The 14,367-nt window shown below is 41.0% G+C and overlaps 1 protein-coding gene across 1 annotated transcript; it reads left to right on the plus strand.

Moving 5' to 3' along the window:
- The first annotated feature begins 3,257 nt into the window (after nt 1-3,257).
- taf7 (TAF7 RNA polymerase II, TATA box binding protein (TBP)-associated factor) lies at nt 3,258-14,346 on the plus strand. Its single transcript, XM_080415252.1, has 12 exons — nt 3,258-3,427; nt 5,819-5,892; nt 5,992-6,070; nt 6,733-6,866; nt 8,209-8,332; nt 8,535-8,593; nt 9,033-9,105; nt 9,596-9,709; nt 9,816-10,004; nt 11,768-11,880; nt 13,621-13,680; nt 14,055-14,346. Exons 1-12 carry the CDS (start codon nt 3,388-3,390, stop codon nt 14,097-14,099), a joined length of 1,104 nt encoding a protein of 367 aa, XP_080271378.1. The 5' UTR covers nt 3,258-3,387; the 3' UTR covers nt 14,100-14,346.
- Nucleotides 14,347-14,367: the final 21 nt, after the last annotated feature.

The following is a 14,367-nucleotide window of genomic DNA, read 5'->3' on the forward strand; positions in this document are numbered from 1 at the left end:
ATAGGGCAATGTGAAAAGGGTGGCGTTTGTTCTTCAACGTAGTGCGAATGTGCGTGCAAAGTTCCACCACAATCGGACGCTGCGTTCATGATTTGCGGCATTTTGTTCAAAACGGGCCACTCCTGCAAACTTTAGGTGTCAATGTTAGCCAATCAGGATGTAATATGAAAAATCAAATAGACCCATCTTGATCACATGACTATAGAGATCATGTGTACCGATTTGCGTGAAATTTAAATGAAATATGAAAGCTTAATCTCAAAATATGTGTTTGACATAAGTCGGCCTCCTGGTGGCGCTATAAAAGGCTAATGTGAAAAATGCAGGGCAGATGTTTTTCCTTGGCCTCTAGGGAGTACACTCGCAAAGTTTCACGCAGATCGGTGCAGTTACAGTTAAAAATGCAAATTGGCCTTTTATAGCGCCACCATGAGGCTGATTTGAAAACGTTCAAGTGGCATTTGTTCCTCGGCCTAGTGGGAATGTGCGTGTGAAATTTCACGGAAATCGCAAGCTGCGTTCATGATTTGAGGCATTTTGTTCAAAATGGACCAATCCTGCAAACTTTGGAAGCCAACCTTAGCCAATCAGGATGGAATGTGGAAAATCAGACAGATCCGTGTTGATCACATGACTATAGAGATACTGTGTACCGATTTGTGTGATGTTTGGATAAAATCTGTAGGAGTAATATCAAAAAATGGGTTTTGCACAAATCGGTCTCCTAGTGGCGCTATAACAGGCCCATGTGAAAAATTTGGGGCAGAGGTTCTGAATTGGCATCCAGGGAGTGGGTGTGCACAGTTTCGCAGCAACCGGGCCAACAGTGCCGGAGATTAGCTGTTCACAGACAGATGGACGGACGGACACACGGACACACAAACGGACGGACAGGGGGTAAAACATACTCTCTCGCCATGCCTTTCGGCCTGGCGGAGACAATAAGTCATTTTTTGGGTGAACTCCTCCTTTAAGCTTGGCATGAAAACGATTGAGAACGAACTGCTTTACATGACTAATTCCACAGCTTTTAGACATAAAAAAATAAATAATAAAAAAAAATGTGTAAAAGGATGGATAACTAGAAAAAGTGCTCCTCGGAGCACAGGTCTCCGCCAGGTCAGGTAGGGTATTGTGGCCTCCTGGTGGCGCTATAATAAGGCAATGTGAAAATGGTGCCATTTCTTCTTAGGCCTTGCATGGCAATCGGACACTGCATTCATGATTTGAGGCATTTTGTTCCAAAAATGTGTTTAGCTAAATCAGACCTGCTGGTGGCGCTATAACAGGCCAATGTGAAAAGGGTGGCATTTCTTCCTCGGCCTAGTGGGAATGTGTGTGCAAAATTTCACAGAAATCATATGTTGCGTTCATGATTTGAGGCATTTTGTTCAAACGGACCTATCCAGCAAACTTTGGAAGCCAATGTTGGCCAATTAGGATGGAATATGAAATATCGGACACTTCCATCTTGATCACATGACTATAGAGATACTGTGTACCGATTTGCGTGATTTTTGGACAGAATGTGAAGGAGTAATAGCAAAAAAATAGTTTTCCAAAAGTCAGCCTCCTGGTGGCGCTCTAAAAGGCAGATGTGAAAAATGCATGGCAAAGGATTTTCCTTTACCTCTAGGGAGAATGCTTGCAAAGTTTCACGCAGATCCGTGCAGTTATAGTTAAAAGTGCAAATCGGCCTGTTATAGCGCCACCATGAGGCTGATTTCAAAATGTTCAAGTGGCATTTCTTCCTCGGCCTAGTGGGAATGTGCGTGTGCAATTTTATGGAAATGGCAAGCTGCGTTCACAATTTGAGGCAGTTTGTTCAAAACGGACCAATCCTGCAAACTTTGGAAGCCAACCTTAGCCAATGAGGATGGAATATGGGAAATCGGACAGATCCGGGTTGATCACATGACTATAGAGATACTGTGTAACGATTTGCATGACGTTTGGTTAAAAGCTGTAGGAGTAATGGGAAAAAATGGGTTTTGCACAAATCGGCCTCCTGGTGGCGCTATGACAGGCCCATGTGAAAAACGTGGGGCAGAGGTTCTGAATTGGCATCCAGGGAGTGGGTGTGCACAGTTTCGCAGCGACTGGGCCAACGGTGCCGGAGATTAGCTGCTAACGGACGGACAGGACGGACACACGGACGGACGGACGGACGTACGTACGGACGGACAGGGGGTAAAACATACTCTCTCGCCATGCCTTTCGGCCTGGCGGAGACAATTATTGCATAAATGTTGACATAGTTAATAAACGATGGTACTTTCACACCAATAAAAATATGCAAAACAAATTGTTCATGGCAAAATCTAAAGGTGGAAAACTTGTTAATTGGTGGGATTTATTCTTTCTTTCTTAAATAGGAAATGTACAAAGATTATTTTGATATAAGAACGCTTTGTGCACACACGTCTCAAGTATCGCGAGACAGGTGTGGCGTTCGAGGTTTCGGACAAAGTCTGGAAAAGTCAGTAGAACAGCCAGGCCAGCATCTTCCTCAATGTTTTGGATGCACAAGTTGGTAAATCCGGAAAAAAAATGCTGGGGCTAGGTTTTGGGACACCATATGATTTCGGTACTGATATAGATTTATTATTTCGGTACAGTATTTAGACAATACCTACATGACCCAAGTACTGGACACCAATGAATGGTTACATTTCACAAGTTTCAACGGCACACTACAACATGTCTAACATGACAATCCTCTTATGTTATTTTATTTATTTATTTGTATTGACAATCTTATTGTACAAATAATTCAGGTAATCAACCAGCACATACTTGACATGAAAGATACGGAAAATTCAGTACAAAAAAAAGAGAAAACAAAACAGAAAACAAAACAGTACAATATAACAATAACATAAACTAGACTCTATATTGTTCTAATCCTCAGAGGATTTTTGTTTGTTATTTACCAGGATTAGAGATCTGAGGAGCATTTTAAATTCCAAATTGAAATGGGTGAAGTTAGGTAAAGTTTTTAAAATGTTTTGTTTGTGAATATAGAATTTGGCATTTTTCTTAGGTGAGGTAAAGCACCAATTTCATTTTCAATGAATTTAATACACAGGACCCCAATGGAAACAAGACAGTTATTTCTTGGGTGCAATCCTTTTAGCATTGTATTTCTATTAAACTGTACTTTCTGTGATAACCAAATGAAGCCGACGATGACGTCAACCTTGTAATCAGTAGTCCAATTTCCGAGGGTGGGTGCTGACTCCTGAACGCAGCACGAATACTAACACAGCAGCAGATAGACCTTTAATGAGGGAAATTCAGTAGAAGAATCTACTGTTCATCGCGTTACCGATATATCTGATATTCTACTTTTGTAAACAGATTTGTGTAACCGTTAGCTGTCGCATCATGGAAGGCAAGAAAACAAAGATTACTTCCAAGTTGAAAGGTAAACGTTTTTTTGTCCTTTCATTTACATTAGCTAACCTTAGCTATGCTAACTGTTAGCCTGATACACTGAGGAAAACAAACTACTAGATGGCTAAAATATTATGTGACGAGTTTAATTTCTGAACGGTATATTGCCATTATGTTACTTATGGACGTCATTTTGTAATGGCTGTATTTGAGCAAGACTCCCATAATGGGAGTCCCATTGTTTATGGACTGCTGTTAGCAATAGCATTCATCACATTCAGCTAACGTTGCACTTGCAACCAACAGTAATGTTAGCTTTTGAACACTTGAACACTTGCGAAATAGCCAGGACATTCTGCACAATGAATACTTTTACCGTTGGTATACATTGTACATACATACATTTTGATGACAATACTTTTGTACCTTTACTCAATTTTCAGTAAGTTTACTTCTACTTTTCATCATGATTTGTGTGCATGGGGATCTCATTTTAAACCAGCTCAGTGCTTTATGAGTTCCAGTTTAGTAGACCTTGTATTGTGAATTTGTACTTCCATCGTACTGTTGTTCTCATGTCTTACTAAATAAAGTACATCAATCAATCAATCTCCATATCTCAGAGGCAAATATTGTACTTTTTACTCCACCACAATTATTTGAAAACTTTAGTTACTAGTTACTTTGTATTTGTAACCCACAGTGTTACTGGCCTCTACACCTTGGACTCTGCATTGTGTTTTAGGAGATGGGGTTGTGCGGAGAGAAGGGACACTGGACACACTGGTTCTGGATTGTGGTTGAGACTTGATTTATTTTGCTCACAGTAGTTGTCTCTGCTGCTGGCAATGGCTCTGGTCATCCCACTTTCACAATAGGAAGAAAAAACATTTATTGAAACATGTCCTAGTGCTAAATAATGCCATAACATTGGCAAAACGAAACACATGTACAAATATTTCCCTTGCACAATTCCCACTCTGGGTGCTCTATGTGCATGTAACTGGTCACTTTAAATCCAGTATTTAATTACAAAAACGTTTTCTCCAAAATACAGTTCAACATCTTAGCTCACTCTGCAAGGCAACAAATTATATCAATGGCCGGTTTTAAAGTAAGTTTCATAAAGATTCATCAGACAGCCATAAAACACTGCTCACCTTTGACAATAGAAAGAAAACACTAACAAACAACTAGGCAGCCCTTAGCTGCCTAATTAGCTAACTACGGTGTCCAGTGAGGGGCAAAAAGGTGATGCTTGCTTAAAACAGGTGAAAGAAATTGGCAACAGTGACACCTACTGACATAAATAGGCTACTGCCTTACATATTAATATGACAAAACATGCATTATCCCTATCCACAAGTTTCCTAGGGCATGGTGGGCATCACTTCCTGTCGATTTGATCCCTGATTATAGACCTATAAAGGTTCTGAGGCGTCTGTATCTCGGGCGCACACCAGCTTCCGCAGGGCAAGCGGGATGTACTTCGGCTATTTGAAAATAGCAGATCTATAACGACGCGCTGTGAGCTTGTATATCTGCTATTTTCAAAAGATTTGTATACATTTTGAACACTTTAAATAGCCAGGACATTCTGCATAATGAGTACTTTCACCTTTGGTACTTTAAATACATTTTTAAGCCAATACTTTTGTACTTTTACTCAAGTACATTTTGAATAACCTTTGGATAAGTGCCAAGCCACTTTTGCTTCCACTACACTATAGGGAGTTGAAAAGTTCAGTATATGACCACCAATAATTCTTCCATGAGCAGTTTAATGAGGACTTTACAGGTCAGGGAGGCAATTTTTTTATAGGAATGTGTGCTATATGTTGAATATTGGTAGGAATTGATGCAGAGATTGTCCTCTGATATATCAAGTTGCAGCCAGACGGCTACAACACATGGATTAAAGTTCTCAGTCGCCACAACTGATTTCAGTCATTTGGATTCCATAGAAAACAACAACCGAAAATAGGCTATCTACAAGCTCTCAATTTGTCGCTCGCTCTGCGATGAGAGCATTTGGTCAAACTAGAAATCTTCCATCTTCTTGGAGCATGGTCTCGGCTATTTCATAAATGTTCCCATAAAAGCAAAGGTTAAAGTCTCGGTCTGTGATTTCTTCACCTGTATAACAGCAGGCACACTATTACCAAAACATCATCATTTTACATATTGTGCTAATTGTTCATGAAATGGCACTTGTGTGGGGGGCTCCTTTCACATTGTTTCACAAATCACACATTAGGACTTGGGCTATAAAACGTTTCCAGTGGTGAGATTACATTTTTGCTTTAATCCATGTACAACAACATGAACCTATCTGTGCCATTCGTCTCCATGGTGTGTCTGGAGGCTGCCACATTAAATAGATATTCCATAGTGATCCTTACTCAAAATGTTCTCATTTCAGTTGGAAAGGCCGGAAAGAATAAGGACGATGCTCCCTATGAGCTGGAGAGTCAGTTTGTCCTCCGACTGCCCCAGGTAAGAGAAGTACATACGCTGAAAATATTAATGACTTTGAAAAATAATTAGATACGCTGATGGTGTTTAAATTATACCATTTGTCTTTTTTTTTTTAAGGAATATGCATCAACAGTAAGAAGGATTGCTCAGTCTGGCAGTGTGAACATTAAAGACAGACTCACCGTTGAGTTGCACCGTAAGTCAATTTACCAGTCACTGTTAGACTTTCAGATTGCAATAAATCAAGTCAGTCAATCATACAGTACACATTTTTTCAATTGTTCCCTATATCTCAAATTGACAAGGTGACAAACGTTTCGGCTATCCAGCCCCCATCAGTGTGACACTCACACTGAACTTTTAAATTACTGGGTAGAGATGTACCGATATTTTCCATTCCGACATAACTTGTGCATCGGTCGATACCGAGTAGTACCAATTCGATGCCAGTGTGTAATTTTAAACAACTCTAGGACATTGGTTTTCAAAGTGGGGTCCAGGGACTATCAGGGTTGTATTTATTAGGTCACTCTGCTGCAAAACATTAGGGCTGTGCAATATATCAATGAAATATCGATATCATGATGGGAGACTAGATATCTTATATCTTAATATCATGATATAGCATAACTAAATGTTTGGTTTGCTAAAAGTTTTAATCACTTAAGCCCCATTTTGTACTTAAATGGCGACAATAGCCGATCTACAACCTTTATTTTTATATATATATATATAGCACAATACGATATAATTGTCACAGTATTTGGTCAAAAAAGCAGTGTTATTTGGTTAAAAAAGCAGTGATATTTGATTTAGTCATATTGCCCAGTCTAACATAACCCTGTATGTGTGATCTAGCGGATGGTCGTCATGGCATAGTGAGAGTGGACCGCGTCCCCTTGGCCTGCAAACTGGTAGATCTGCCCTGCATCCTGGAGTCACTGAAAACAGTAGATAAGAAGACATTTTATAAGACTGCTGATGTTTGTCAGGTAATAACAATAATAATAATATCCATAAAATCATACCTCGTGGAATTTGTGCATAGGACAGTTTATTCGATGGTGCAAGTCACGACATACTATTTTCCCAACTGCAGGACAGGACAGGACAGGTCTGGAATCCAGACTGATTTACTACTTCCATCTTTTGGATATTTTGTGGAAATAATCCAAAAGATGAATGTAGCAAATCAGTCTGGATTCCAGGCTAGGTCACTGATGCACTTCTTGAATGGTCTTTCATTTATAACTGTCAACAATTACTAAACCCATTACATCATTTAATTTGAACTCTTTATTTCCTGTTGCGTATTACAATTGAATAGAGCGATTATTGCTTTATGGGTTTGATTCAGTTTTGGTTAATCTTTGGAAAATAAAGGTAGTGTTGCCACAGTATCCTGTATCCTGGATAAAATTTATTTCTGAACAGATGCACCATCTAACCTGCAGAGTGATAATACTCTTTCAGTGTCAAAAACTGGCCTATCTTTTACTTTCCGTGGGATATAGGCCCGGTGGGCACCTCAGCATTTAATTGACATTTATTTCCAAAATGTACAGAATAAATGTATGCTTTGGAAAACGGTCGGTGGCATAAATTAATCATACAGATCACATGCAAAATAATTCACATTAGATCAGGTGTGTCCTAACTAGTGCTTCACCACATGGATTAAGGTTCTCAGTTCCCACCACTGGTTTCAGTCATTTCAATTCCACAGAGCTTTGGTTCCCAAACTGTTTCAGCTGAGACCTAAAAGATAACTTTGTTGACTCCCTGGGAGCCAGTCTTACCATGAATTAATACTACTTAATTGTGAAAATATAAGATCTACAAGCTCACAACACGTGATGCGTTGTGAGCTTGTAGATCTGCTTTTGTACGTTCCCCCCCCCCTGATATTATCTTTATAGTTATATTAGTATTTTGTTTGTTTTTGAATAATTTCTGAAACATTTAGATCTGTTTTAAAGATTTTTAAAAAATCTTTTGAAATAATGACATACATTTTTAGGAAATGCTAAATAAAAAAGATGGGATATTTACTTGTGACCCATAAAAACCCACTGTTTGGGAACCGGAACAGTGCCATAGAGTCTAACATGTCTTTTTCTTGGCTAACTCTTGGCTTTCTCTAGTCTAAAGGATGTTTTATACTTGGTTTTGCACCAGTGTTGCGCAGGGAAAATAACCAATCTACTAGTGCTAGTATGGGGGGCTCCTTTCACACTGTTTCACAAATTGAAGATTCATTGGGGCTTTGCCTATCAAAACTTATGTTTTTTTGTTATCTTTTGCTTTAATCCTTGTTTACCATCTTTGGCTTAGATGCTGGTGTGTACACTAGATGGAGACCTTTACCCACCTTTAGAGGAGCCTACTGGAAGCACAGACCCCAAGAGCAAAAAGAAGGACAAAGACAAGGACAAGAAGTTTGTCTGGAATCACGGCAGTAAGTACACGCACACGCACAGACACAGACACAGACACACACACACACACACACACACTCTTGTGCAATGTGCTGAGTATGGCACTTGAATCAGGTATTGTGCATCAGTAATTCATGAAGTTTAGCTTGCCCTCTACAGTTGATGGAGCTGTATCCACTTGAGTGGTCTCATTTTATGTACTTATTTACCTTTTGTCTCCAGTCACTTGCCCCCTGAAGAACACGCGCAAGAGAAGATTCCGGAAGACCGCAAAGAAGAAGGTTCTGACGTTTTCATTTCCCCCCTCCTCACCCCTTTGTGATCCATCTCTTTTAGCATCTCCTCTGATCATCCATCTCTTTTCTACGGCATTTACATTTAATAAAAAACAGGAACTGCGTTGAAAGTGAAAACTAAGATTTACATATAAATAAAGGCTCTCCATCTTAGTTTGCCCCAAAGGTATGCAAGAAAGCAATTTCGCCACCGCTATGATCAAAGTGAAAGAGAGCGAGTGAACACCGGGCTTCTACTTTGTCTTTTGAATAAATCTTCTGGAGGGTGCAGAGCCAAGCCATATTGATTTGGCCCCCTCTGTTTTTAATCGCTAATGTGCTTGCTGGCATGTAGCCAGATGCTTGAGTGTATGTGTGCGTGTGTATTTGTGTGTGTGTGGTATACTCATAGCAGTGTATCTAACCCCTTCTCTCTATCTCACAGTACATTGAGTCTCCTGATGTGGAAAAAGAGGTGAAGAGACTGCTGAGCACAGACGCTGATGCTGTCAATGTCCGTATCCTTTTAGCTATGCACACACAAACACACACACACCCCTAAACTCTGTCTTACCCAGCAGCAGGTCTAATATGCTTTCAAACACATATTGCAAATGTATCTCAGAGAAAATATGTTGATGAAAGCCCCAGAAGGGGACTTTGTCTCCTTTAAGGCTCATGTCATTTCTCTCTGTCTAATGCTTTTTAAGTCTTATGATACAGTACATGCTTAGCAAAGATTTGGGGATATTGCTCGCTGTGTGTTGGACTGTACAATTTAATTGCTCATAATCAGTCGGTCATAGCAAAGGTAGCGCACCTTCTTCCATTATTATCAACCTATTATATACTACGTACAATGTGTCGAGCGGCGGAAATGGCTTATCTACCCTAAGCTTGTAGATCAGCTATTTTTACTATTTTCCAAAAGTGTTAGTAGTCTATGACTAGTGGTAAGGTCCAGGCTCTTTTCCTTGGTTTTGTACGCCTTAACCCTATGGTGTTCAGGCTGGGAGATAATAAATGAAGATGAGTCCAAGGAGGTGGAGCAGCAAGGCTCTCTAGCCAACCTGGACTCCTCACCAGGCACCTCAGGGCACAAGATGGGCCACGGGACCTCAGGTGAGCGCTCTTCACGTAGATGTAAGTCCCCCAAAATACTGTGTCTGAAGTTCACTCTGTCGCAACCCAATTGTAACATTCCTGGATCCGGACGTCTCGTTTTCAGCCCAACGTGACGAGCTGAGGGAGATCTTTAACGACATCAGCAGCAGCAGTGAGGAGGAGGAGGACGAACGGCAGGAGGATGAGGACCTGAACATCATGGACACGGAGGATGACCTGGTCAGACAGCTGCAGGAGAAGCTGAATGAGTCTGACTCAGCGCAACACGAAACTGACAGAAACAACCAGATAGGTGAGGGGAGATGATATTTGAGCACTGGATCAAGTGCACACGCACGCATTTGTGCGTCTCTAATACTAATCTAGGATACGGATATGCATCTAGATGGATCTGTCCGTGCTCTGCTAAAATGTATTCCATAACCAGGGTTTCAATCCTTGGGCCTGCTCCTCTGTATTTGACATCTCGTCATTTTTTCAGAGTGGTCATTACAGAGTAATAATTTACTAGTTTACAGATCTGACACTAAGAGAGAGTCTAACAAAGAATGACCTCAATTCCTGGGATTCATTTCAAAGCATAGATAGAAAATGACTTGAGCCAGAACTGGATGTGTAGTTTAGGCATCACACACAAGTCCACTAGATGCACGCTATCCTAACACAAACACTTAGACTTACTTGGGTTCATATGGCCCACACACACCCACGTGTGAGCGCATACACACAGACACATCCTCTTTTTTTTCCACTCACCTCCCCCTTTTTCCATACTGTCAGGTGTTTTGACTGTGCAGGGCTCTCAGCTGTCCTAGCTTGACAGCTCCATGTCTCCTCACCTGCATTCATGGGGCTGTCATTCAGTGAGAGACGGGCTCGACTGCCTGGCTTCATCCTCCACGGTAGCCGAGCTCAGCTCAGCCCAGTGGAGTCTTTCTTAATGGGCCAGAGTCTCACCGTGTGTCTGTTTCTGGCATTCCTGCCAGCCTCTAATAAGCAGAAGCCATATGAGTTCCATCTGGTAGGAGTTGTAATTCCATCAATATACTCCTCCAAGCTTGGCTCTGCATATCAAACACTTAAACCCTCTATACTATCTAAACTAATACTTAGTTGACCGGGGTCAGGCTCTGTACTTGGTCTGCACTATTTTTCCCTCTACACCAAGTCTCTAAGCTGAAAATGGCTCTTCTACAAGCTCCCAACACGTCGCGTTCTTGTAGATATGCTGCAGATTAGATAGACTTTGAATAGAGTTGTAGCTGACGTAACCACAGGTGGTTGTGTGGGGAATGGGGATGTAGCCCCCCATGAACACCACAGGAGACTGATATACTTTCCTCCCACTGTCCTTCAGTCAGATTGCCCAGGCAGCCTTAAATTGGCTTGCTTCTGCCATTACAGGCAGTTTGTAAAATTGGAGTAGAGATGGAGCTTCCTGGTGGCTCAGCAATACTCAGTAGTACTCAATTTAAGCCACCTCTCACATCATCACCTCTTTCTGCTACTTTGTGAAACAAAATAAGTCTGAACACACTCTCTCTCTATCACTTCTCTTGAGTTCTTATTGCTTACTACACGATTGCGCAGATTGTCAAGCTACCACAGGTGTTTTGCGAAGTAGCCAGTTTAATGACAATGTCCTATGTCCTTGCAATCAGTGCAGTTCTTATGCTTAATTTATACTCGTACGACGGCATAAATCAACTCGATTCAACCTCTCAGTGCGCAGTCTGCGCACACACACATAGACATTAGCATGTCGGGGCAGCACTGATCCACAGACATTATTTTGAAGTGGAGGTTAGTGGTTGTGTACACGCATAGTGAATTACGACTTGTTAATCAGTTCATACTCCTTGTCCTTGTAGATGCAGGGACAAATCTACCGGTGATACTCTAGTTTGTTTTGGCGTAAAACATATTGTGTCCCCTGGACGTGTTGATAGTGAGTTTAATGCCTCCTTTTGGAATAATATGCATCAGAGACTCGGCTGATGCCACTGTGTATGGAAGTTGTAATATATGAACCTATTGTACTCCTGTGGCCCACAGTGATGGACTTTCAGGTGCAGATGAACAACGTCAAGGCTAAGCTCCAAGAAACTCGCGCCCGTAAGAAACAGCAGGAGGAACTCATCATGAAAGTAGAGAACCAAGCCCTGAAGGTGAACCCCACACACACACACAATGGTGAAACAGAATAAACATTGAGTACTGTACATTCAGATAAATAGAACTGTAAACATTCTTCATGTAAATCCTACTTAACCCATTTAGGGCGGGAACCCCTATTTGTAACTATACCTTTCAAGACGTGAACCAATTTTGGGGTTGTTGTTGCTATGTAGAGTATATAGCAACATACATGTTTTGTCATTTTTGAATATTTTCTTTTTTTTACAAAATATGTATAAAGCCAGCATTTTGGAGACAATGGGCCTGATTCACTAAGCTGCTCATGACTAAAGACGTGTGTAAGCAAAGCAAGTTCTCTAAGCAAAAACTGACGAAAGGGTGTGTAAATCCCTGAAATATGCGGATCACAGGTGTATGTCATGGATCCGGACGGCTGCCAGCTGATCGTAAAATCACAAGCGTGTTCCCTTGCAAGTTCATTTGCATTGTTCCACGCCCCATTTCACACCATAATAGGCAACAGGAAATATCCAACGACTAACTTCACCGTGCTGAAGAAGTTCAACTTTGTCTCTCGTAAAAAATAGATCTCGTCCCTCGATTGCACAATGGATCAGCTGAGTGTAATGCTCTCATGTGTAATGAGAATAAAACGTTTACAAAATGTAACCCCACCACCAAATAATAGGCTAATAAACGTGGAAAGGATATTATATAAGCCTTTTCTACTGAACATTGCTCAGCTTTACAGAAGTGAAAAGATGATGCTGGAATCCAGGGCATAATGGAAGTAGAACGCTGCTATTATGGACCAGAGCTTAATTGATTGCGAGGGGAAATACGTCTTTTGGATTAATATATCACTGTCGGAATTGGGAATGGGTCTCTTCTGGACACAGCTAGATTTCATCCATAGCCTACTGTATCCTTCCTCATCAGATGGTAAGACTTGGCATGAAAGCCCAATAGCGAAACTTTTCGGCGCTAAATGCATTAACTGAAAAGAAATACAAATTGGTTGAATTTGCATAATGTCTATAATATGCATACAAGCAATAGATCGTTTGACATATTTTTTCTTTTTTTTTTAAATATATGTGTTGACAAATGTTGGGTACAATACATATTTCATTTGTGGTTTGGCACTATTATTTTTACTAATAGTAATTACTTTTGCATGAAGAATGAGGAATTCTAATGACATACGCAAGCTTTGGTCCCATGTAAGTCTACGTCGGAGCAAATGTGAAAACGAGCGGACCAACGTCAAAATTCACAGACAAAAAAAGGTTGATGAATCAGACTCCTAACGTCAGAAGTTGCGTAAAAGCCCATAAGTACAAAATATTGGCGGAAACTAGCTTAGTGAATCAGGCCCTTTTCTTTTTAAGCCATAATTATTACATTTCACTTGTCAGCCCCCATTGTGAGCTTTTCCTTGCGCAATGAAAAAAGAAATGAAAAAAGAAAACCTTGTGAAAATTCATCATTCTGCCAAGTACTCTTTGGGGGGAGATTTTACAATGTGTGAAACATGAGCAGACACTGCAGCCTTTTTTGATATTGTCATTTAGAGCTGTCACCGCCCTATCTCCACTCATTATTATCACAGACAAGGGAAAAGGTCAGTCATGCCCTGACTGGCATTCCAAGTGGCCTTTCTGTCAGGTGGCAGATTGGAACATGGACGGACACATTTAAATCCACCTCAGTTTAATGAGTGTCGGTATGCTGACCTGAACAAACCTCTCTTGATTCCCGTTTTGCAGAATCGCTTCCAGGCTTTATTGAACGAGATTATACAACAGGAGGAGCGAGAGATGGAACAGGTAGAGGGAGCTTTTTTATTTCATTTATTTTTTTAATGGAATTCTGCTCTGTGTGCTTTGCATAAATGTGAGGCTGTGTCTTGTTAGAATGTGATGTCCTCTCTTAGTGCCAGGTATTAACCTTGTCTAAGCAGTTTTCGATGAGACTTATTTCTCAAATCGACCCAGATTAAATTGGAGTTCTCAGCGGATGCCAGGAGTCCAGCTTGTTTTGCTGTTTCTATTGACAAAGGCAAAATACTGTGTGTGCGTGTGCGCGCGCGTGCGTGCGTGTGTAGAGATATAGATAAGACGACAACTACTACTACTAGCCTCCAGTTACACCCCAGGGCTGTCAGGCATGAATCAAACCTGTTATCTTCTTCTCCCAACAGCTGGCCTCCCTTCAGGAGCAGCTGGACTCACTCATTGAGAAGTGACCACTAGGGGGCAGTCACATGTCATGGCCACCCTGAGAAGCAGCACAAGGACAACACCTCAACAGGGGAGGAAGGAGTCCCCATCCATTGATATGCTCTGATGCTGTGTCATTCCTTTTAGTTAATGTTTTTCTGACACCACAGACGTGTAGCACGCTGCTTTGTGTTGTTAATGTTTCTGTTGCTGAGAGTTGACAGAATGGGTTTTATGCTGTCAATTACTGTATGATTAAACTGTTACTCATGTGCTTGTTTTGCTTACCATGCT

The sequence above is a fragment of the Gymnoscopelus braueri genome, assembly GCF_963280865.1.
Source record: "Gymnoscopelus braueri genome assembly, chromosome: 20".
NCBI lineage: Eukaryota > Metazoa > Chordata > Actinopteri > Myctophiformes > Myctophidae > Gymnoscopelus > Gymnoscopelus braueri.

Bases quoted from the DNA above. Each gene is read 5' to 3' on its own strand.
- taf7 (XM_080415252.1), top strand. From the start codon at position 3,388: ATGGAAGGCAAGAAAACAAAGATTACTTCCAAGTTGAAAG. The intron at 3,428-5,818 runs GTAAACGTTTTT...TTCTCATTTCAG, and splicing joins GATTACTTCCAAGTTGAAAG to TTGGAAAGGCCGGAAAGAAT. The intron at 8,594-9,032 runs GTTCTGACGTTT...TCTATCTCACAG, and splicing joins GGAAGACCGCAAAGAAGAAG to TACATTGAGTCTCCTGATGT.